This window comes from Dermacentor silvarum, chromosome 7 (assembly GCF_013339745.2).
Source record: "Dermacentor silvarum isolate Dsil-2018 chromosome 7, BIME_Dsil_1.4, whole genome shotgun sequence".
Taxonomy (NCBI): domain Eukaryota; kingdom Metazoa; phylum Arthropoda; class Arachnida; order Ixodida; family Ixodidae; genus Dermacentor; species Dermacentor silvarum.
The window spans coordinates 61,620,025-61,643,058 of record NC_051160.1 but is presented as its reverse complement, the minus strand read 5'-3'; the positions used below and the strand labels follow the sequence as shown (position 1 = coordinate 61,643,058).

The window sequence follows — 23,034 nt, the reverse complement described above, 5'->3', positions numbered from 1 at the left end:
CCCTTCCAACTGGGCAATACGTGTCACAATGTACCTTAAGAAAGCAGGGAAAGCTGCCATGCGGCACGAATAAGAGCACTTTTTATGAAGGCGCAAATGCAACTTCGTGGCTTCATTGTTGTCTTCTTGGCCTGGCACATACAAGCAATGACATGGATGGAGCATTTGCCCACCTTTGAATAGAGCATCGTCCCAATGCTCTAAGCTACAAAGGCAGCACAGAAGAGGCGCAAAATTAAGGCCAGTCGGAAAAGCACGGCTTCATACCAAGCATATGCACAACCTCAGGCAGATGCCACTGGCATTTGGAGCAGTAAAGACTGTTTGGAACTTCGTAATTCATGTCACTGATGCAGCGCAGAACACTGTGGTGGTCCAAAGTATCTCCACGGGAGCTTCTCGGAGGGACCCCGCTGACAAATGGGAGTCCAGAACTACCTACGCCTTGTTGCCAACATTGTATGTGACAGTTTACTAAACATTTTAATGGCATAAAAGCTAGACAGCACCCAGAGAACACTACACCCACAAGGGCCTCTATGTGCTTTTTACGCTGTTAGAATGCTTAGTAAGCTGCCACCAACTTTCCCAGTAACAAATACTTTGTACATGACAGGTTTGTGCCACACATTGCAGTGTCTGGAATCTTGGTTCTGTTGGCCTCTAATTACCAGACGTGCAAGTTGCCTGGCTTTCTCTGCTAATTGTGTAAACTCCTCAGCACCAGTCTCGTCATTACCGACACATGCAGCAGCACCATGACCAACATTGTTGTAAACCGACGGCCCTAAACTGAGCTGAAAGGGGCTACGTGTCTTGTCTTTTGGCGAACCATGTTGTAAGCTAAGCAAAGGTCAATTTGTTATTCAAGAGTTTCAAATCGTCGCACATCTTTACAAATTATACAATTCTGCATCATAATTTACACTTCACCACACACATCAGTAGTCCAGGTAGACCAGGTACAAATGTGCAGAGTGCACAAACAATCAAATGTGATCCCAGGATCCTATCGTACTCGCAGCTAGGAGTGCAGGCTCACTTCCATCATTTTCATAACGTTTATAAACACACACAAAAAAGCGAGAATTTCTGGTGAACTATTCACTAGAAAAGTATGAAGCAGAGTGTAGATCTTTGATTAGTGATGCAGTTATAGAAAAAAAAAAAACTTCACTTGGAGCTGCTAGAAATGTGACGCAATCTGAATAAAAGAAGTTCCCTAACAAAATAGTGAAGACCACGTAACACAGCTTGAAGAAATGAAAGGCTCTATTATGGACATTTGTTGATGAAATTGTGGAAATGATTACAGCAGATGCTACACTGAACAAATGTTCGGAAATGAGGAGGGGGATGTTGTTGGCTGCAGGCAGACCTAGCGTTGTGATTCTCGTTAGCAATTGCTCTGCCAGACCATCACCTTTTCAGTAAAGTAAGAAACGCAAAAGCTAAAGGCATGTTGTTCAGCGCGTCGTCCAGAATTGCAACACAAGACGGCTGAGCAAAACGACACACACAGCGAGGTGGAACAGTACACTTATGAGCCATTCAGCACATGATGCTGTGCTGGCACACCCATACTCCCCGACACAAAACCTTGAAGTAAGCCAGCTTGATATTACCAATCACAAGCTAAGTAAAAATGAGCCATTTGTAAAAACACGTGTCAAATGGAACAAAATTCAACATCAGTCACTTCTAAAGCAGACAACCATAGTTTGCAATGGCTTGCGATGCCACTTCAAACCATGGCTTTACTGCCCGCTAGATATAGTCACACACGAACGCACTTCTTTCACAGTACTGCCACTAGATACTGGGTGCACGAGATACTTCAGAACATAGTGACTTCACAAATAGCAAGGATATCTCACACTAGAATCAATTACATATATTCATTCTAATTTGTTTACATTGCTTCTTTTACTGCTGTTTTCTATAACTGTTGAATAAAACTGTGTCCAGCCTCAATTATTGACTAAATTCAGCTCTGATAACGACTGCAAAATCTAATCAGATACTGCACATTGACTATCAGCAGTGGTTGCAGCCTTTAGCAAGTTTTTTTTTTTTTTTTTAGCATTGTGTGGATGTTTGTTAGTCTCTCTACGAGTGTGCCTCGCTTAACATAGCAGAATATCAAGTTAGTGTTGAGAACTAGGATGCCACACGGAGGATGACCTTGCACCAGAAGTTCACAGCCAGTCACTATTGGGTCACCCAGCCCCTGTACATGGAAGCAAGTAACTCACATTGCTTAATTAGGAGTGCAGTCTAACAACATTATGCACCGAAAGCTTGGCTATAATTGACTCTGCCACTTCAAGCTGGTCCACAATGGCCATCTTTAGCCTTTTCAGCGTTCTTGCTCATCATGGCCGCCACCTGCTTGAGAAACTCAATCGCCCGAATGATGTCTGAACACTGGCAGAGCTTATTTATCTTTGTCACAGATGACAAATGGCTGCAAAATGTTATCTCACCCCAAAAGGAAAGGATTTAGTGACATTTTAAAAGATGGCGATCCCAAGTCGCTGTGGTTGGCGCGTATAAGACAATAGGACAGCGTACGCCTTCATCTTCTGTGTCAGACTGGAAGCTGATACTCTGGAATAAATGTGCTAGGTAGGTGGCAGCTAGAGGGATCAGTGAAAAAGAAATTAGGCGCTTAAATATATTGATTGAGCGAAACTGTCAATGTCTATGGCAAATTCAAAGCTGTGTATTCAAATACTTCACACACCCTGCGTATGTAAAACAAGACCAAAATCTAGAGCCCTGAACAACTTGATCCATTTTTAATGTTGCTGTTTGTTTGTTTGTTTGTTTGTTTGTTTGTTTGTTTGTTTGTTTGTTTGTTTGTTTGTTTGTTTGTTCCAACAGCCTGCAAAAGGGCCATTACAGGAATGGTAACACAGAGCCTAAAACATGAGATATTTCACTTTCATGTAAAGTATAATTTATTACGCCCTTAGCACAAACAAGACAGTAAAAAGCTCACAGTGCAGACAAAATTGTTCACACTCGTATTAAAGACAAGGTAGTGCCATACTGGCCATTTCCAACACAAATAAGAACAAAAATTTGAAATTTCAGAGAGCTGCTGCATCAGAATAAATAAGGGAAACAAGCTGCGTAAATGCATTCATAGAAGGTGTTCATTCAACAAGCACAAAAGTGCAATGCTAGTTTCTGATGTCATTTTTACTTGAACAGCAGTGCAACCCTGCAATGGACAGTTGCAGCTGTTAAAAGATATGCATTGTGGCCTTTTTAGAATATGCCACCTGTTGTTGTTCTTTTTTCTTCAAGCAGATGAAAAATTGGCTGTGGGAAATGGCACAGTTCAGCTTATTCAGGTGGCTTATTGGAAGAGGCAGACATCACTTGTGCAACTTACAGATCACAATTTTTTGTTTGATGGTTAACAAGTTTCACTAACATAAATCAATAAATCAATTTTTGTACACGCATAATCCCAGAACCCTTTCAAAAGCTGTAACAGCTAGGGGTTCATTTGTTAGCATATAGGACTGTCAAGGAGGCGAAAGACAAATAAAAATACATATATTCCAATAATTTTTTGTTGAGCATGACATAAAAGCATGGCATTTTCATTGCTGACTTTAGGACACATGTTATAACTGCAGGAATGAAGCTGGCTAATATTGGAGTCGTATGCAATTAGTAGAAATCCAGAAAACGGCACCAGTTCAGTGATATCTTGTTCCAAAATCTGCCACCCCCCCTCCCCCCCCCAAAAAAAATGATGCATGGCATTCCAGTTTTCTTCCTACACAGCTTGAAGGAGGCATTTGGAAAACTATTATGTGGAACGCAAAGGTACCTTTGGGGTTGAAAATCGCGATACCGGCGGTGTTAAGAGGACGTGACTGTCATTACCCATTTTCGTTTCTGCAATTACAACTGCCCTGCAGCACATAAGTTCATTACTAGAGCATTGTTAATTACCCAATTAACATTTATATTTCTTATGCAGGTAATGTTTACGTCTTCCAGTATGCTACTTGAAGAAGATGCACTATATAGTTGTCACAGAAAATTGTGAAAAAAAAAACAATTTGGTGGAAGAATCAAGGCCTGTTCGAAAGTGTTTCGATAGACTTTTAAAAAAGGGGCAGTTTATTTCTGAGCTGTGTAAGCAGCATGTCTGCATGGTAAAGTACATTAATTATTGTCTTGTAATTGGAGGCAAGAGAGAGGGAAATAACAAAGTGGGGCTGAGCCAGTACGGTACATGCTGGCCGTAAGAAAAATCAATCCTCGTAAACAGTGTTGGAAAGTAGACGACGTCAGGACTTCTAATGGCAGGTGTGAAGATGTCAAATGGAAGAATGCCCAGAACGTGTTTATTGATGATGTGAGAATGCCTGTAAGAGGGGCACTGCCTGAGCAGGCTAGCTTGTGCCAGAAACTTGAAATGGTGCCGCATCTGGAAGCAAAAGAATGTAAAAAAAGGGTTAGAAAGAAGGCAGACAGAAACATAAGTTGAGAGAAGTTGAAGCAAAATCTGAAGGGAAGATTAAGACCGAAAAATAGTTGTGAATATAGGAAAGCTTTAAAAAACAAAGAACAAAATGTGAACTTGGGAGATTCAAAAATAATAAAGCAGAAGGTATGTGAAACAAAGGAGTTCGGGGTGGCTGCTGAAATAGGTGAATGACTATATATGTACAATGTACACTACCTTTGTGCACATATGCATATTAGGTGGAGAACAGGAGAGGAGTCTGTCGCATTATGGTAATCGCAAGTGGTTATAGTAAAGTTTAGTATAGGTTATAGTACAGTATAGTATAGTTTGCAGATGACATTATCCTATTCAGCAACAATGGGGACGAATTACAGCAAATGATTGAGGACCTTAACCGCGAAAGTGCAAGAGTTGGGTTGAAGATTAATATGCAGAAGACAAAGTTCAATAGCCTGGCAAGGGAAGAAGAATTCAGGATCGCCGGTCAGCCTCTAGAGTCTGTAAAGGAGTACGTTTATCTAGGTCAATTACTCACAGGGGACACTGATCATGAGAAATAAATTTATAGAAGAATAAAATTGGGCTGGAGTGCATACGGCAGGCATTGCCAAATCCTGACTGGGAGCTTACCACTGTCGTTGAGAAGAAAAGTATACAATCATTGCATTCTACCGGTGCTAACATATGGGGTAGAAACTTGGAGGTTAACAAAGAAGCTCGAGAACAAGTGAAGGACTGCACAAAGAGCGATGGAACGAAAAACGTTTAGCCTAACGTTAAGAGACAGGAAGAGAGTGGTGTGGTTCAGAGAGCGAACGGGGATAGCCGATATTCTAGTTGACATTAAGAGAAAAAAATGGAGCTGGGCAGGCCATAAGAAGGGAAGTGCAGTCAAGGACGGCAGAAAACTAGGTGGAGTGATGAAGTTAGGAAATTCGCAGGCACAAGTTGGAATCAGCTTGCGCAAGACAGGGGTAATTAGAGATCGCAGGGAGAGGCCTTCGTCCTGCAGTAGACAGGACGAAGGCCTGGCAGAAAATAAGATTTCCGATCCTGGCCCCTATGCAAGACGTTCCCTTGGGGCAAAGCAACCTGCAGTCAATCTGTCATGGTCGAGTGACGAGCATGCGACGAGATTGATGGGTTAACTGAGAATTGTTTAATAGGTTGCGTAAGCAACATTCGCATGCATGGCTACATGCTGACTCCTCTCGCGCAATCTGGGCGCAGTCCCGCAGAGGCGTCATTCCACATCTCGCATAACGGTGTACGTAGCCCCATCTCGTTGCGGTCGCGCACACGACACAATCAACATGGTGTCGCCTGACACCCAGCACTGACTGTCATCAGCGTCACATATCCTGGCCTCTCTCCTATATATGACCTTTCGCCTGCAGGCTCCATCTAAGCTGCAATCTGCCTAACAATGTCAGTGACTAGAAATCATTGCAAGCAGAGTGATGTGACTGGGTTTGTCCCTGGACCTTGCGCTACACTTCCTCTAATTTGTGTCATATATTTTCCTCGGCTACTGTAATTCATTCCTGTGCCTCCAATGCCTCATCCCTGTGACCTGCATTTCTGGGTACATTTATGCATGTTTATAAGTTACTGCTTTGCTCTTTTCCCTCCACTAACCCTCCACTTTTCCCTCCACTTTGTGCAGTGGTTCCTAACTTCATGCATTCATTGAAGGGCTTGCTAACTATAACCACCCCTAGCAAAAGATTACAATAGAAAATCTATAATAGCCTAAAAGCTTATACACAATTAACTGTAATAATTAGGAGAATTCAATACACTTTGTTTGGATACACACAGGTGAAAAGAAGGACAAGGGAAATCGAGGGTCAGAAACATGGTTTCTTTTACATAAGGCAACGGCACGAAACAGAAAATAGAGAAATAAGACTCGGTCACACTGACAACAGAAGACCAAGCAAAACACCACTGAGCTCTATGCCTCGCTAACATCGTTCTCGTGCACCTGGAGCCCTTCCCACGCGCTTCATGCTCTAGCAATTAAGGAATGAAGTGTGAATAATTGTCTCACATTTCGTCAACAGCGGTGGGGAGACGTGTCGGGACTGAGGAGACAGTCCAGTTGCAGGGCAAACTGAGCCATCGGTAGCACACGTCACCAGTCGTTGTTAGTGCACGTCACCAGTTATACGCTGCAGTAGCAGGCTCACACGCAGTGGCATTGCCATCTCGCAGTTGCCACGGCCTGGCAACGCTGTTTGTTTTTGCCAACATTTATGCGATGAGCATCGTTTACACACCCATAGTGAACAACGTAACCCATCGTGGCCCACCGTTCGCAGATATATTCTGCGCATGCGCGAGAGATGCATTTTCCAACTACAATATTCTCGCCCACAGCCGAGCAGAACAATGTATTCGTACCACTGACCAGCTTCTCCTTTACCACTCCAAACCCCATTGATCGATCTTCTAGGTTTCAGTGACAGCAAAAAGCCTTTGAATGGCAACAATACATCTCCCGGCGGTTAGGGGTGGGGTCGGGAACAATGAGAACCATAAGTTTTTCCCAGAAATTATAAATCCTTTGAGATCACGCTCCTCATTCCCTTGAGAGACCGCGCACTTAGACGGAGGAATAGAGACTGCAGAGAAGAGCTAAAATCCCTGTTGGGATTGGCAGTATGTAATAAATAAAATAAATGAAATGCCAAACAGCCGGGCAAGACAGCAAACTTGGATTTTTTGCCACTGGTCTATAAAAATCCAGCGTCTATATCTGCTCTTTGTGAACGAAAAAAGGACTGGCGTTTGCTTTAATCATTACTTGACGCATAAAATGTGAGGAGAAAGAATGTCGCTGGAAAGAAAGGCAAAGAGCGAAAAGAGACCTGTTGTAGAGACCGAGCGGAGATAAGCGTTGTTTTCCAACTGAAGTGAGCGTTTTGGCCCCGGGTACGTACGGAAGTGGGCGCGCACTATTTTGCCAGTCGCCTGTTATGCAATCGCGCTTCCTGCATTGTGCCAACACTATATTCTTCTACATTTAAAATACAGGACCTTTGCGCCAAGCAAGTCTCACTCACCTTCGGTGACCTGCTGTTCCGACTTGTTTGAATAGATGTTTCAGGGGAACTTACGGTTGTGGTATTGTAGTTATCATCACGCAACACATATGGTTATTTGATCGCACTCGGGAATCAATGAGGCAGACAGTCCGAAACAGGGCTGCTTTCTGTGTTAGACGCTTTTGTCAAAATTACGGCTTCCGTAGTTCGCAGTAAAATAAGGGCTAGCAGCTCCGAGATATTTGAAAGTGTTCTGTCTCCCCACATCCGGCTGTTCTCAAGACTGCAGAGACGTTTTTGTTAGCATGGGCTCTCAGCAGCAAGCAGCACGTGTTACGACGGGGTTGGTAAACATTCAGCTATAGGCGGCTGGTCACGGCCGTCTGGTGTCGAGGCGCTCTTTCTTTGTCCGTAATTTTTCGCCACCATTGTTATAAACATTGAATTCAGGGGAAGGGGGGTTCTACAGCTGATTCTATTTCTTCGTCGCCTCTAGCTGTGTCCACGCCTAAAATATGCTTATAGTTCAGGCTGCGCATTTCTTATCCACGGAAGATCTCATCAGTGGTGCACTTTGTGTGCGCAACCGGTGGCAGGTACAAAGCAAGGGCTCGTCGTTCTCCCGATAACGAAAAAGGCATCATTCTTTCAACGAAGAAAAATGTGCGTTCGCTTCAGAGAGCCTTTTGCAAGATGTCGATTTTCTCTTCAATTTAGGTTTTTTTTTTCTTTCTCTCTCTCTCTCTCCACTCCCGTAACCACCATGTACCTGTCAGGGCCAAACGTGCCCGGAGGAAGCGGCGATGCGGATGTACTTGTGTGTTCGCTTCGAAAATGACTCGACACCGGCCATGAACAAAGCTGCAGTGAGGGCCCCGAAAATTTCTCGAAATCTTACTACATTGGTGTCATCCTCACAAATCGTTTAAAGTGGATACGACATTTAAAGTCACCGGCTATACAACTTGTAAATTGCAACATATGTGCCGTAAAGTAATTTCTTTAAAAGTCAATTAAAAATGGTTAATTAGTCAAATATTTATTTAGATTTCTCGCGCAATTGTAATGTCCGCCTGAGAGTAATTGAGCTCAAGAAGTAGAATTGTGCTACATACTACAATTGAGTTTTAATAAAAATTCTGGTTATAATTTTAAAAAAATAGCACGCCATATATTGGGTATATACGAGAGCTCACATGCCGACATGGCACTATTAACTCGCATTTCTAGCGCAGCGTGCAGGCTCAGCGTTGGCAGAGTTCAAGGCGCCGAAAGAAGCCGCTGTACAGAAACAGCAGATCTGACCTGCAACTGACCTTACTACGAGGTTGCCTGTAGAGGGCACAGGGTCGAATTCTGGCCACGGCGGCCGCATTCCAATGGGGCCAAAATACAAAAACGCCCGGGTGCTCTCCATTGGGTGCACGTTAGAGAGCCCCAGCTATAAGTGGACAAAATTAATCCGAAGTTCCCCACTGAAGCGTACCTCATAATTATATCGTGGTGCTGGCACGTAATACCCCAGATATCCATTATTCTTATTCGTGAGTTCGCATAAAGTTTTGTCATCTTCAGCCCGCGAGATTTAGCAGATTCGTGACGTGCGTTACGAACGCCGATGCGAATCAACGTAGGCCAACCACAATTAGCGGGTCAAATGGGTGGCGCCAAAGAAAGTTACGCGCAAAGCGGCGTGCTCCCGAGAATGCAACCACGAGCAAGCTCCGACGAAGATAGCAATATTTTAGAAGTGCCGAACAGCAATCAGTCGATTCGAAGCGCGAGTGACTGTAGCTCGGCCGAATGCGCAGTACACAGTGACCTCACCGTCACCAAAAGTAAATGAAAAGAATAGAGCAGGTGGTGGTCACACGCCAGTGGCGCACCGACGGGGGGGGATTCGGGGGTTGTAACCCCCCCCCCCCCCCTGAGGCCGACTTAACCCCCCCTTTTGTTTAACCCCTTTTCTTTCCTTACGCATTTGAATACTGCAACTAAGATGTAAGACGCGCAATCGTCTGCACACTCGCAAAAAGCCCATTTTTTGACAATTTCCAGTGAAGAAATCGAAATTAGTGCTGTATTTAGATGGTATTGGTGAACTGTCAACCCCCCCCCTGGCAGAGATCCTGGGTGCGCTACTGTCACACGCAACCAGTATACAGCACGAGTTGAAATGCGAGCGTGCGAATTGGCGCGAGAACGAAGGAGAGTCAGATTCGAGGCGGGAATATTTTTGAACGGGGCTACCGCGCCACCCAGGTATTGAAGAATGATAAACACGCCAAACAAATTATTTCGGCTACGCGAGTTTGCGTGATCGCGAATGATGCGCGAATGGCGGGCCAGTGGAAGCGCAAGCAAAAAATTAACGCAGTTCTATGTCGCCAAACGAGCGACACTGGTTGAAGCCTTAAAGTTTCGGCATTGCGTACAGCACCCTCTGAGATAAGCCTGTCACGAGCAATTAACTCTCCCTACTATCACTGTATGTACATATGCAGAGACATTAATTCTCCCTAATGCATTCCACGGATCATGGAGGACTAGAATATAATTACGAGTTCGTCTGTGTAGCACCGTATCTCACACGCGTGTCAGGATCACGGAGAAAAACAAGAAAACGCGAGAGATAGCCATTCACAAGTGGAAAAAGCATTCATTTATCTGTGAAAGTACATGCCTAGACGTTTAACTTGACACCACGGCACAACTAACCCACTCAGCACCGGTTCCAAATATACTAGCACAGAGTGATCACCTTAATGTTATCTTTCCAGAACCACCTCGGGTAGTCTTCAGACGGTCTAGTAATCTGCATGAGATCCTAACGTCATCTAAAACGAGGATTCCTGAGACTGCGCGGGTTGCCGACCTTGCAAGAAAACACGGTGCAAGGTTTGTGCAGACATGCACATGATGACATCATGCATTGCCAAAAGCACTGCCTCCGATTTCCACATGAAAATGCATTTCAGTTTAAAAGTGAAGCCGACTTTAAGGGGATCGGTGTAAGCTTGGACTTTGTAAGCTGGCTTTCCCACGTTAAGTATTGCAGTAAATGAAGCCTACTTGCCGTATGCGAACGATGCGTTGCGAACAGGTCCCGATTACGTTATCGCGTTCTACTCTTAAAGGCGAAGCTTAAGCGTCCTCCAATTGTTTTTTTTTTTTTTTTTCAAAACGTGCGAAAGCTTTTACGCGTAGGGAATAACTGCACACCTTTTTGGCCTGCGATACATTATAGTTCTCTCCTGTCAGTTGTTCTTTCGTCTTTGTGATAGGTAAACTTTATTGATTCACGGGAGAACCACGTGAACAGGGGGGAGGAAGCAGGACGACGATGGGCCCTCGCGCCTCTCTAGATGGCCTGGCACTTTTGTGCTTCGGCGACCCCTCTGGCCCAGCCCACTGTCCGAACTTGTAGCTCCAGTTGCGAGCTGCACAGAGCAGCCTCCCATCGCTCCTGGTGTTCTGATCCTTGCCACGGGGGCTTGGGCTTGTTTGGGCAATGTGGTAAAGATGTGGTAAACGTCGGCTCTTGTGATAGGACACAAAGTGGCAGTGAGGCGAGGTTTCACCGCGGGTTACAAAGGAGAGAAGCAAAGGGGTCGTGACTGTGGCCATTTGGAGTCTGAGCCATAATTAAAGCCTGGTCACTTCTGGGAAGAGATTCATGCAACATTAGGCGGGAATTTCTTTAAAGCAGGGTGAGGTCGTGGTAGCTGGTCTTTTGGTTGGTCTCTTGGTAGCTGGTCTAAAGTTGGTCTTTATTCTATGCTGCGACGCCATCTTGAATCACAGCGAGCGGTTGCGATTGCTTGGTGCCGGTGCTTAGTTCGAGACACAGTGCGCGCGGATGCTTCACTGACGCTTCTACTTGCTGGACAGTGTTCAGCCGCATGAATGACAAGCTTGTCAAGTGCATCGAGTCGACATGACGGGCTGTTGTATTCCCAAGTGCACCGGATCGACGCGTAAAAGGCTTCGTTGTTTACGCTTCCCCCGGGACCCAGAGCGAAGGAAGAGATGGGAAGCCCAAGTAAAGTGGTTCACTGGAAGGCAACGGATAGCTCCTACATTTGCGAGGTAAGTGTCAAGAAAGTTTAGACTATCGCACCGTGTTTTTCATTTAAAGAAGAAAGTATTCTCTGATCCTCGCTCACGTATACCTACGTTCGCTCACGAACTAAGCACTGCACCGATGCTGTCTGAGTAGCCTATGGTTTGCGAGCGCGCGTCGCATAGGCTTTTGCCGTTTTGATCGGCGCAGTCTATGCGAGTAATACCCTTATTTTAAGGACTGACGAAGATGCTTCGCCGCGAAATAGTCTTACATTAGCTACAAATCGTAATGTAAACCACCTATTTTACTTTATCACGGGAAGCACACATCGTGTGTGTCTCTTGTTTCTTTTTTTTTTTTTTCTCAGTTTCTTTTTTCGCTACTGGTTATTTGGGACTAAAGAACGCAGTGCTTCTTCTGGGGAGAGCGGCTGTTGTGTACGTGGCAAGCGAAGCATTGTGATTTTCTCTGATTTCTCTGCAGATATCTTGCGGATCTCAGGTTGTTAGTTATATAGCTGATTTTTTAGACGAATGTATTTGTAGCGTGGTGCTCGTTAGCCGATGGTCATTCGTGCTCATTCCCGATTGTAGTGGGTACTGTGACGGTCTTTAAATGTCTGTGCACGGTATGCCCAGGTGTAGTAGAGTTAAGGGGCATCATGGGACCAAAATGTTTCGGCGCTTTCTGGCATGGTGTCTGTTGTAGCCTGTGCATTTCTTCGAAACGTGTGAAGCAAGGTAATACAGAATTACTTCTGCGAAAATTTATTTTTAAGCACTGTAATGGGTTCTCCGTATTTACAAGGCAACTTTTCATATCAATAATCACTTTTGTTGTTTTACTTGTACTTATAAACACTTTGAAGAGGACCAGTACGAGGGAAATCGACAGGATGGGCGCCGTCTGTTAAAGTCAACAGCCTTACATCATCATGGACTATATTTTCGAAGTGAAAAACATTGCTAATCTGTATTTGACTGTCTTAGTTTCATTTACGGTTTTTGTACGCGATATGTATGCAGTGTTGTTTGTTGTTTCAATGTAGTTATCAGTGTTCTAATGGTTATTTATAAAATGTTCTGTACTCGCCATCGATGTGTTTGGCTGATGCCACGTATTCGATGGTAGCTGATGTATTCTGGCTGGATATCTTGATTAATATTACCCGCGGTTGCGTTTTCTTGTTTGTATTCTTGTTTTCGATTTATATTGTGTGTAATAAGGTTGATGTACTCACTTGAAATCCCCCCCCCCATGTAATGAATAAATTAAAAAAAAACTCTCACTATCTCGCATTGTGTTTGTCGAGCCCACCTTGCGAATTTTTTTATCTCGTCTTTCAACACAACATTCAGGCGCCACACAGTACATATAATTTTTCATGTACATATCTCTTTCATGATTGACTGTACTAGACATTACTAAGTAAATGTATTTTGTGCATCGTTTGGTTTCTTGTGTGTAGCTACGTAAGATTGACACAGACAAGTTACATGTTTCTCTACAGCACTAACTAAACCTTATTTTCACATCGCAGTTATTTTTACACCGCTTAATCCTGTCAACACACAGTTTTGTGGGCAAAAAAAAGCAAAATTGCGCATAGATATCGTCAAATAATTGCAACGAACTGCGAAGAGCACGCGCAACGCAAGGGAAACTAATCGCCGTGCGCGAGTGGCTGGCTACGGTAAAGGAGGCGTGACGTGTAAACCAAAATACAACGAAAAAGAAAAACTGCCACACACAGGGGGTCGCAAGCATCGAAGCGCAAAAAAAGTGCGTATTTCAAACATACACACGGCATATTAAATGTGATTGAATTAGGCAACTTGGGGCATGTTCCCGGCGCCATACATTTACGTCTTCGACCTTCGACGAGGTAACGGCTATTGATTATAAAGATGTGCAGATGCGATACCGATAAAAAAAACCTCATCAAGGCAAAGCACTTGGAAGCGCGCCGCGAGTAACACTTTATGAACGCAAGCGTAGCCGAGTCTGAGCTCGTGTGATTCAATATGGCGGCGCCAGCGGGGTTGTCTCCACCCTGAACGGCGGCGCTGGCATCGAGGCATCCTACCGTTATACTGCCCGCAGCGCCACTTCTGCGTCATGATGCGGAGAAGTGGGGAACTACGCTCGGTCGGCACACCTACCCATCTAGCCTAAAACCCCTATATATAAAAAGTAGCGTCACGCTTTGAAGAATGCCGCCGCCTCCTCGCACACCCTGTCCGAGGCCGACGCCGCGTCGGTATTGGCCTAATGACATCACGTGGACCGTCGAGCCCCCGGGCGCTGGCTGCGTTTGTTTACGATCACGCTCCATCGCCATTTTCGCCCGAGAAGCGTCTACCGACTGGCGAGGAGCACGACGATAGCGACGAACACAGTCGGCGATCGTCGAATCTGATCAGCGGCGAAAGATAAACAAGTGCACGTGTTTCAAGCGGGGTAGGCGGCGCAACGGTCGAAAAAGGAGCGCGAAAGAGAGGAGAAACGAGGAGGAGAGAAGGCGGAGGAGGAGAGTGTCGCTACTTTTTATACATAGGGGTTTTAATCTAGCCACCGTATCCACGCCCCCTAGAGCATCGTCCTCTGGACTTGAAATGCGGATCTTAAAGGCTATAATTTTGCAGGTTGAATGCGGCAGAAGCGATTTTGGGAGCCTGAAGCACGTAAGACTTATTAACTCCCTATTTTGTGTGCGTGCGTGCGTGCGTGTGTGCGCGTGTCTTTTATTCTTCGTGTTCGGCTAGGGTGCTGGGTGAAGTCAAAATCCACGCCCGAGTGGTGGCGCCCTCTGGGTCAATAAATGTAGATCTCAAAGGCTATGCTTTTCGACGTTGCATGTGGCGGAAGCGATTGTAGGAGCCAGAAAAAACACAGCATGTTTTTGGACACTATCTATGCGCACGTCCGGTTCAAAGGGTGTAACCTCATCATCATCAACATCATCTTTTGATCGTTTTCATCGCAAGGATGGCGGGCGATCTACCGAAAGGTTGGGAGAAACGGATCAGCCGCTCTACGGGTGAGGCGTACTACCTGAACACCCTCACCAAGGAGAGCCAGTGGGAGCCACCCAAGGAGCCCGCGTCCATGGCCACACCGACCAAGGACCAGGTGTGGTGCTCGCACCTCCTGGTCAAGCACTGTGACTCGCGGCGGCCGTCTTCCTGGCGCGAGGAAAACATCACCCGGACCAAAGACGAGGCGCTCGCCCTCATCAAGGGATACCGGGAGCAGATTGTTTCCGGAAAGGCGACCTTTGAGGAGCTGGCCAGCCAGCTGAGCGACTGCAGTTCGGCCAAGCGCAAGGGCGACCTGGGCACATTTGGCCGCGGCGCCATGCAGAAGCCCTTCGAGGACGCCGCCTTTGCTCTCAGCGTTGGAGAGCTGTCGGAGCCAGTGTTCACAGAGTCCGGCGTGCACCTCATTTTGCGCACAGCCTAGAGGATACCAGCAAGGTGACGTGCTGCGGACTCTTCGAAGGCATGTTATGTACGACGTGTATTAAAACAACCATAACGGAAAAAAAAAAAAATGATTCCGAATTCAAACTGGCGAAGAATAAAGCACGCTTGTAAGGAGCATCTCTGGTTGAAAGGAACAATAGCTGGAAAGGATACGATCCTTTGGAGTGGCTTACTTATGGACGTGGAAATAACTGTAGGCAAGAAAACGAGGATCTAACGCACTTGTCTGCACGAAGACGTCAGGGTGTTCGGAAATGAGGCGGAAATTGTATTGCTGGGCGATATGAACGCCCGAACTGAACACCTGGATGGATACACGGACTATACCCGGGAAGCTATTGCTTGACCCAAGTGAGCAACACAGTCTGGTAACTGTCAAACAGGAACCGAAGTGTGTTAGAGTAGGATAATGTGCGAGTTCAGTAATAGGCAGTAGACTATTTACTATACTCTCATGTAGGAAGAAATATACAGCGAATAAGTTGGCTACATATGCTAATAGATGAAGGAACTAGCAGCTTAGGGAGTGACCACAAACGCAGCAGCTCACACGTCGAATTGGGGGAACGAAGCAGACAAGCGCTGAGAGAGAGCGAGTTCAATTCCAGTGACCAACGTGTGTGTGTGTGTGTATATATATATATATATATAACATAGCAGATAGCATGGAGCAGGAAATGGAGAAAACACCAAAAGACCGGCATTACAGTGAAATAGACCACGTAATAGTAACGAAAATTAAATTAGAGAAACAATATCTGGGAGAAAGAAAACCATGTTGCAGGTGGAATGAGGAAATAAAGAGCTAATTGAAGAGTGGCAGAAAGCATCTCGTGAGCACAGACACGTGAAAAAAGCAGAACAGTCACAGGAAGAAATAGACAGAAAATGGGATTTATACAGACGGAACAAATGGCAAGTTCAAAACCTGGTCCAGTAGGAAATTAAAAGGCAAAAATACTAGCTGGCTTTCAGGAATATGTGAGAAAACCAAAAGCACTACATAAATTTTCTGGAACCACGTGAAATATCTAGGGAGAAAAAATTAAGGCAAGATGACGGAGGGAACAGGTTGTAGGCGGAAGGCGCAATGAAATCCATTGCTGGAAACGTATCAGAGTATACAAGAGTAGTGAAAGCGCAGACCAGGAAAGTCAGAGTAGGGGAGGCTGATACAGAAAGGAAACTTTGCCTAAACAACCTTGACAGGAAAAAGAAGAGAAAATACCAAGCTGTATGGGAACAGGAGCGAATGGAATACTGATGACGCTAATCAATAAACTGGGGCCAAAAAGCAATGGCGCGCTACAAAAATCATCCGAAAAAATTATGCAGGAGAAACAAATCCCAGATAGTTGGCGACTGAATAGGATGAACGAAATTTATAAAGGAAAACGTGATAGAACAAGCACCAAATCACACAGACCAAAAATATTGTCAGTAGTATACAGGCTCACAATTGAAGCCATAAAATTGAAGTTTCGAGCAATGGCAGAACAAAACGAGATATGAGAGAACTGGTTTTAGAATAAGCAGGTGCATAGACAATCTATCGTCACAAAGTTGATATAATAAGTAGAGCATAAAATCAACATTTATACAGCCAGGCATTCCCGGATTACCATTGATTACTGCTATGTTTTGCTGGAGGCTGCTCGCCAAGCCAGGTGCATGCAGGTGAGGCCACCAGAAGTAAGACGTCATGCAGCGGCTTGTCCCTGACGTAGGCCATCTGCTGCACTTAATATTGTGCGCAGTCGGACATTACTACAGCCGTGACAATGTTTCCTCCTGGTTTTCCACGTTATATGAGTGCTGTTTGTGCTTTCATGTCCGGAACGAGCCTTCACAATAATTTGAACGCATATGCAATACCTTTTTTACCTAAAGCATTTCATCAATCGTGAAGGTTTCAAGCGCACATCATTCGTGTTAGCAATTCTGAACTGCATTTATGTAGCGGAACTTTTGTGAATACTGGCCTCAACAACTCTCTGTGTGTCAAAGCAACATCAGGTGGCTTATATGCCACAAGAAAAAACTGGCATGATGATGTTGGAGCTGCAGAGGCCCAGGAAGCTTAAGTAGGTACATTTGCAGCTGAATTGAAGTCACTGGTGTTCACAGCCAGTGACTATCTATGACATTTCGGGCAATTCAAAGTGTCTGCAAAATTGTTGCTTGCAGTTTAGAAGAACTGCTTGCTGGGCGAGGTGGTGCATGGCTATGCTAGGAAGAGTTGCGCAAGCAAAAGGACGAACACAGAAAAGCACTAAGTAGATGGAAAGAACGCAAACTATCAACTGGTTTTATTCGTTTCGAAGCTGCATATATAGACAGTGTTTACATGTGCCAAAGAAAGGAAGGGGGATGAGTGGGAGATGGCAAATCAAGCCTGCCTAAAGCCAACGAAAGCTGCGCTGTTATGTTTTCCGCATAATACCAGGTAATAGAAGTGTTACTTACGAGGATCATCAGAGAAGGAGCTCGACAAAGCAGTCGCGGAATAAAGCATGCCGAAACTTTCGTGAAATGTAGTATTGACCCTTTTCGCGGCGCTCACATGGGCGCTGCCATGTTTGATCACGTGGTGACGCGTCCATTACTTGCCTCAGCTACCTGCGTTGCCTCAGTGTTTACAATGCAAGTGCGTGACGCCGGTGCGGCGCAGCAGCATATCGTAGACGGTGACGGTGTGGACGACACGAAGCTTTGGCCACAGCTTTAGCTAGAGGACATGCAAGTGCTTGCAGAGCTCATTACGCCTTGTCCAAACGGCGCGAGCAGCGTATACGGTGCTTGTACTAAAAGCGGGGCTAGAAATGTATTCCAAACTGTCCAAACTTTCGGCTTATGAATTAAATCAGGATCAGTGTGCTCTTCCTTATTTGGCAAACATTTTGGAGCAGCGGCTTGTCATGTTTCTGACTCAGTAAAGTTCCTCGGTGCGGCCACTGTTTGATTGTTTATTTTCAGCCTAATCGCTCGCTGGTGTGCTCTGCTGCGATAGATTTGTTCTTGCGGCGCACAAAGCTTAGAATGTAAATGTTCTGTACTTTGTGGTAGCTTGTAGCAGACGTATTATCGCTAGTCCCTCGCTTACTCTGTGGACCGTCACGATATGTACAGCTTCCAACATTCGTGTCTTATCAGTGTAGTCGCCGTCACTCATGCTTCGGCATGTTCATTCAAGTGTGGCCCATTCAATTATTATTGATACGTCGGCGATAGGGTGGGTGTAAGTTTGCGTACGAGTAGGGGTAGATGTGTGTAAATCACGTGCGAGAAACTTAGTATGCCAGCAAGTGGCGTTATTTCCTTTTGTAACGATTAAGTGCCGACGTTCCGGAGTTGGAGTCCTTTCTTTTGAGGTTAGCTATACAGCGCTGGCGGATGAATTATCTTTTTTAATCCTCGAGGAAAGCCGTGCATCGCGAAGCGCGGCAACGCAGGCAGTCGTAATGGAGCAGCGGCGACACAGGTTGATTCCGTTCCTTGATATGCGAATCACTATCTTTGCAGCGAACTACCGCACTCGTCTTCCCTTTACCGATACACATTTTGCAGCATGAATTGGGCACAGTGCATTAGCGCACACACAGTTGCATTTCCGACAGCTGAACGCACAGTAGCAGGGCAGAAGCAGTAATGGTTTCGTATTCATGCGCATTCGCTGAGGCAACGTATGGCGCGCCGCCGAAAGCGCCATCTCGTTCCTCTAGAGCAAACTGCTCCGCGAAAAGGGTCAATATAAAATCCTGCTCAAATCTGGACGAGTATATGTGGACCAAACAGGGCGCTGCGTGAATGAACGTGCAGGGGAGCATGCATTGTCACTATGGAAAAGAGAATGAGTGAACTTGTCCGCTCATTACATTACATGCAAAGGATGTGAGCCACTGTTCAAGAACATTAAGATTCTAGGCAGGAGCAAGAACAACATAGCCTGTGAGCTTTTAGAAGCTTTTTACATCACGGAAAAGGGCGATGACTGCGTAAGTGACACTTCTGTTACGTGATATTATGTGGAAAACAATTTCCTGCACAGCTTTTGTTGACTTGAGTCAGGCTTGATTTGCCATCTCCCACTCCTCCCCTTCCTTTTTTTGGCACGTGTGAACACTGCCTATATATGCAGCTTCGAAACGAATAAAACCAGTTGATAGTTTCCACTGTCCGTCTACTTCGTTTTTTCCTGTGCTCGTCCTTTTGTTTGAGCAACTCTTCCTAACATAACATTGCTTGCAGTGCTCGAATGTTTCGCATGCCTTTGAAAAGGTTTGGCGCTTTGCACATTTGGCTTGCCAGAGTAACTGACTAAGCAGTTTTGACAAGACATAAACACAGCAGGCATGTGCTTGCCAGTTATTAAGGAAGCATGCATTTCCTGTTGTAGGTATCTGGATATGTATGGCATGATCTATCAGAGCGTCAGGGTCTGACCAAATTCAAACACACTCCTGACATGTATAGACAGATCACAGGTGGAGTATACCATTAGTTACCCTCATGCACATTACGTCCTAATTAGAGGTGGGCAAATATTCGAAGTTTCAAATACGAATAGAATATTACGCACTATTTGTATTTGAAAAGGAACTAGTTGGCATTACGAAATATTTGAAACTAACCAAACATTTCGCAACAACATACAGTTGGTCTCTACCAAACAAATTATTGCAATTAATCGGAAGTGAAACAACAGCAATAGTTTTCGAAGCAATGCGAAAACAAAATGCGCACTGCAAGCTTCGTTTTCAGTTTCGCGGCGGAAGCCTACGTGACAACCTGCGAGTTTTGCTTGTAGTGTGTCACTTGGCGTTTCTGGTAGTCTAGTCATGTGGCATTTTCACCTTTTATGCCACAACCAGTGATGTCTTCTTTGCAACGGGCCCTTTTACATGTGTTTATGGTCCAGCACCAGCCTTTTCTTCCTTTTTCCACCAATTCTGATTGTTTTGTGGCAGCCATTTATTTAGCGATAATGTAAAGGTCCATTCCATACAGCAGCCATTCATTCTAGGCAATGCTTGTTTGTAACCAGGCTCTAAAGATATTGAGAGGCTATTTGTGCACTTTTTTTAATGACGATTAGTGATGTTTTGTTTAAAACTTATTCATTGTTCCTAATAGTTAGTCATCTTTCTTGGACTAGTCAGTACAGACATGGTAAATATTCCTTCTCTAAATACATATATGCGCCTGCATTTGCCTATTCATATTCGATTTGATATTCAGTACTTCCTACTTGTATTTGATTTGTATTCTAATAATGTGATATTCGCTCACCTCTAGTCCTAATTGTAACCCATCGACAACCTGGAGCAATGAATACAGGTTCTCTTAGTCATAAGTAGTCTGGCAATGAAACCTCATATACTGCTACTAAAGAATCACGCAGTTCGTAGCTAAGGGCCCTTACCCCTGTTTGTGGTAACTAGAGAGAGAGAGAGGTTTATTTGAAGAAAGGCAGAGAGGTCGGCTTGAGCGTTAGTTTGCTCTGGCCTGCTACTCTACACTGGGGAAGGGGGGAGGGGATAAAAAGAGCAATGAATGATGATGATAAGATTAGGAGGTGCGTATGTACATGTCCATCCCGTTGAGGTCATACTATAGCCGTGCATGGAGTCCAGTGGCTTGAAGGAAGGCTATAGTCGCTTCGATGACCACAGCTGCGCTGCTGGCGTCAGGCCAAGGACCTAAGACAATCTCGTCAGACATTGGTCTTTTAGTCACTCGCTGAATAGTTGAAATGAGGCTCTGCCGTTCTCGCGCGTACGCTGGGCATGAGCAAAATATGTGCTCAAGTGTTTCTGGCACTGGGCAGTGATCGCAGTTGGGACCAGTGTCACTGCAGCCGATGATATGCGTATAACGCCTCGTGAGTGCAACACCAAGACGAATCTGGTGTAGCAGACTTGTTATGCTCCTCTTCAGTTTATGAGGCATGCAGAACTTCATTTCTGGGTCCCATTTGTGCAGTCTCTTGTGTCGTCGATCAGGATTGGTCCAGTACTCAAGTGTAGAGTTCCGCATGACGCACCGAAGCAGGGCATTCGTGTCTGTTCGTGAGAACGCGATGCTTACTTCTGGCGCATTATTTACAGCTATTTTAGCTTCAGCGTCTGCTTGTTCATTTCCTATCACGCCACAGTGTGCAGGTATCCACTGAAAGGTGACGTGGTGACCGCATTTGGTCGCAATGTCGAGAAGCTCTGCGATTTCTAGAGCTAAAATATAATAAGGGCCTTGTCTCATAACGCACTCAATGGCTTGAAGAGCGGGTTTGGCGTCGCAAAATAAAGTCCATATGCGAGGAGGCTCTCTTGCAAGGAATCGTATTGCCTCGCGGATAGCAACAAGTTCTGCAGCAGTTGAAGTGGACTTGTGGTCTAATTTAAACCGTCGAGCGATGGACATTTGCGGGATGACAAAGGCTGCGGCGGAGGCACATGGGGTAACAGAGCCATCGGTATACACGTGATAAGTACCACTGTATGCTGTAAAAATGTGCGATAGGGTAAGTTGCTTAAGGCCAATGCACGAAACACAGGACTTCCTCGTAATCCCAGGGATTTGAAGTTTAACAAGCGGTGTAGGTAGGACTCACGGAGGTGCACTAGGAATGCATGGGGAAGAGAATCTAAACGGCAGAATGTTCTCATGACGCAATATAGTTCTTGAAAAACTGCAGTTTGGGTGTGTGGCAGGGAGTGCTGATAGGGGATGTTGCCTATGTCGGGTCAACAAGCGTAGGTGCACTCGAAGAGGTTCGCAGAGCATATATACGTTGATGGGACAAGCCCGAGCTTCCGCAATGGTTCCATTCGTTGAGGTGCAGCGTGGTAGGCCCAAGCACGTGCGCAAACCTTGAGCTTGGATGCTCTCTAACGTCCGCACACAGCTGGGTCTCATGTTCGAGAGCACCGGCATGCTGTATCTTATATAGCCTACGAACAGGGCTTGGTACAATTGAAGAAGAGATGATTCCGACGGGCCCCATCTTGCTCCTGCCACCACCCGAAGCACAAGGACAAAACTCTTCAGTTTTGACTTCAGTGCAGTGACGTGCCTTGACCAGGATAGTTCACGGTCGATGGTTACACCAAGGAACTTGTGGTGTGTTACGTAAGGTATCGATGTTCCTTTAACGACTATCGGATATTTAGTCATTTGTTTGCGCGTGAAGGCAAGCACTGCACATTTTTCAGTTGAAAGTGTGAGGCCTTGACGTCGTAAGTACGTGGCTGTAATAGGCACTGCACGTAACTAAATGTACATATAAGCACCATGGTTTCTTTAACAGGAAAAAATATGTGCTCAAAAATTGCTAGCACTCCTTCTACAATCACTTGTAAGGGTCTCGACTACTGACGGTGGGAAAAAAAGAAAAGGTGCTTAATCAGCCACTTCAGAAGGTTGGCCCTTGTTAGCTTTTGGGCTGCCATTTTGCTCTCTCTGCGTCTTTTTGCTGAGTAGTGTATCTGTACCTTTACAGAATAGCCATTGTCAAGCTGCCCTGAAAAATGCCTCATAACCTTGGCTGTAAGAACTTGAGCAGTGTTCCCTTTTCTAGAGGTCTCAGTGAAGCACCTTTTGTTCTTGTCTTATGGAGATGTAAGCACTGGAATACAATGGCTCTTTAAAGTCACCACAATGTTCTTGCTGTTCAAAACCATTGATGTGCTTCTGAAACATTAGCCATCTGGCATGCAGTGCACGCATTAATTTGAGGCTGTCTGACCACGCTTCATGAGAATTCAGCTTCTTGCCAGATCCTGCGTCCCGTAAGTTTTTGCGGTTGACGGTACATAAGGAAGAAGCGGAAATAGCTGACCATGGAGCCCTATATTGATCCTGTATCTTTTCAAACATTGTTGTTCACGGTAATCTGCTCATGCATATTTTGTCCCGCCAGATGGGAGAATGAAAAAA

The 23,034-nt window shown here is 45.2% G+C and overlaps 2 protein-coding genes across 2 annotated transcripts in view; one reads left to right on the top strand and one right to left on the bottom strand.

Moving 5' to 3' along the window:
• Positions 1 to 23,034, bottom strand: part of LOC119458115 (leukocyte elastase inhibitor A) — a 210,968-nt gene that overhangs the window by 162,091 nt on the left and 25,843 nt on the right. The window lies entirely within an intron of this gene.
• On the top strand, positions 14,546 to 15,238 carry LOC119458110 (peptidyl-prolyl cis-trans isomerase NIMA-interacting 1). The gene has a single exon (XM_037719930.2). The coding sequence runs from the start codon at positions 14,603 to 14,605 to the stop codon at positions 15,074 to 15,076; it is 474 nt and encodes a 157-aa protein (XP_037575858.1). The 5' UTR covers positions 14,546 to 14,602; the 3' UTR covers positions 15,077 to 15,238.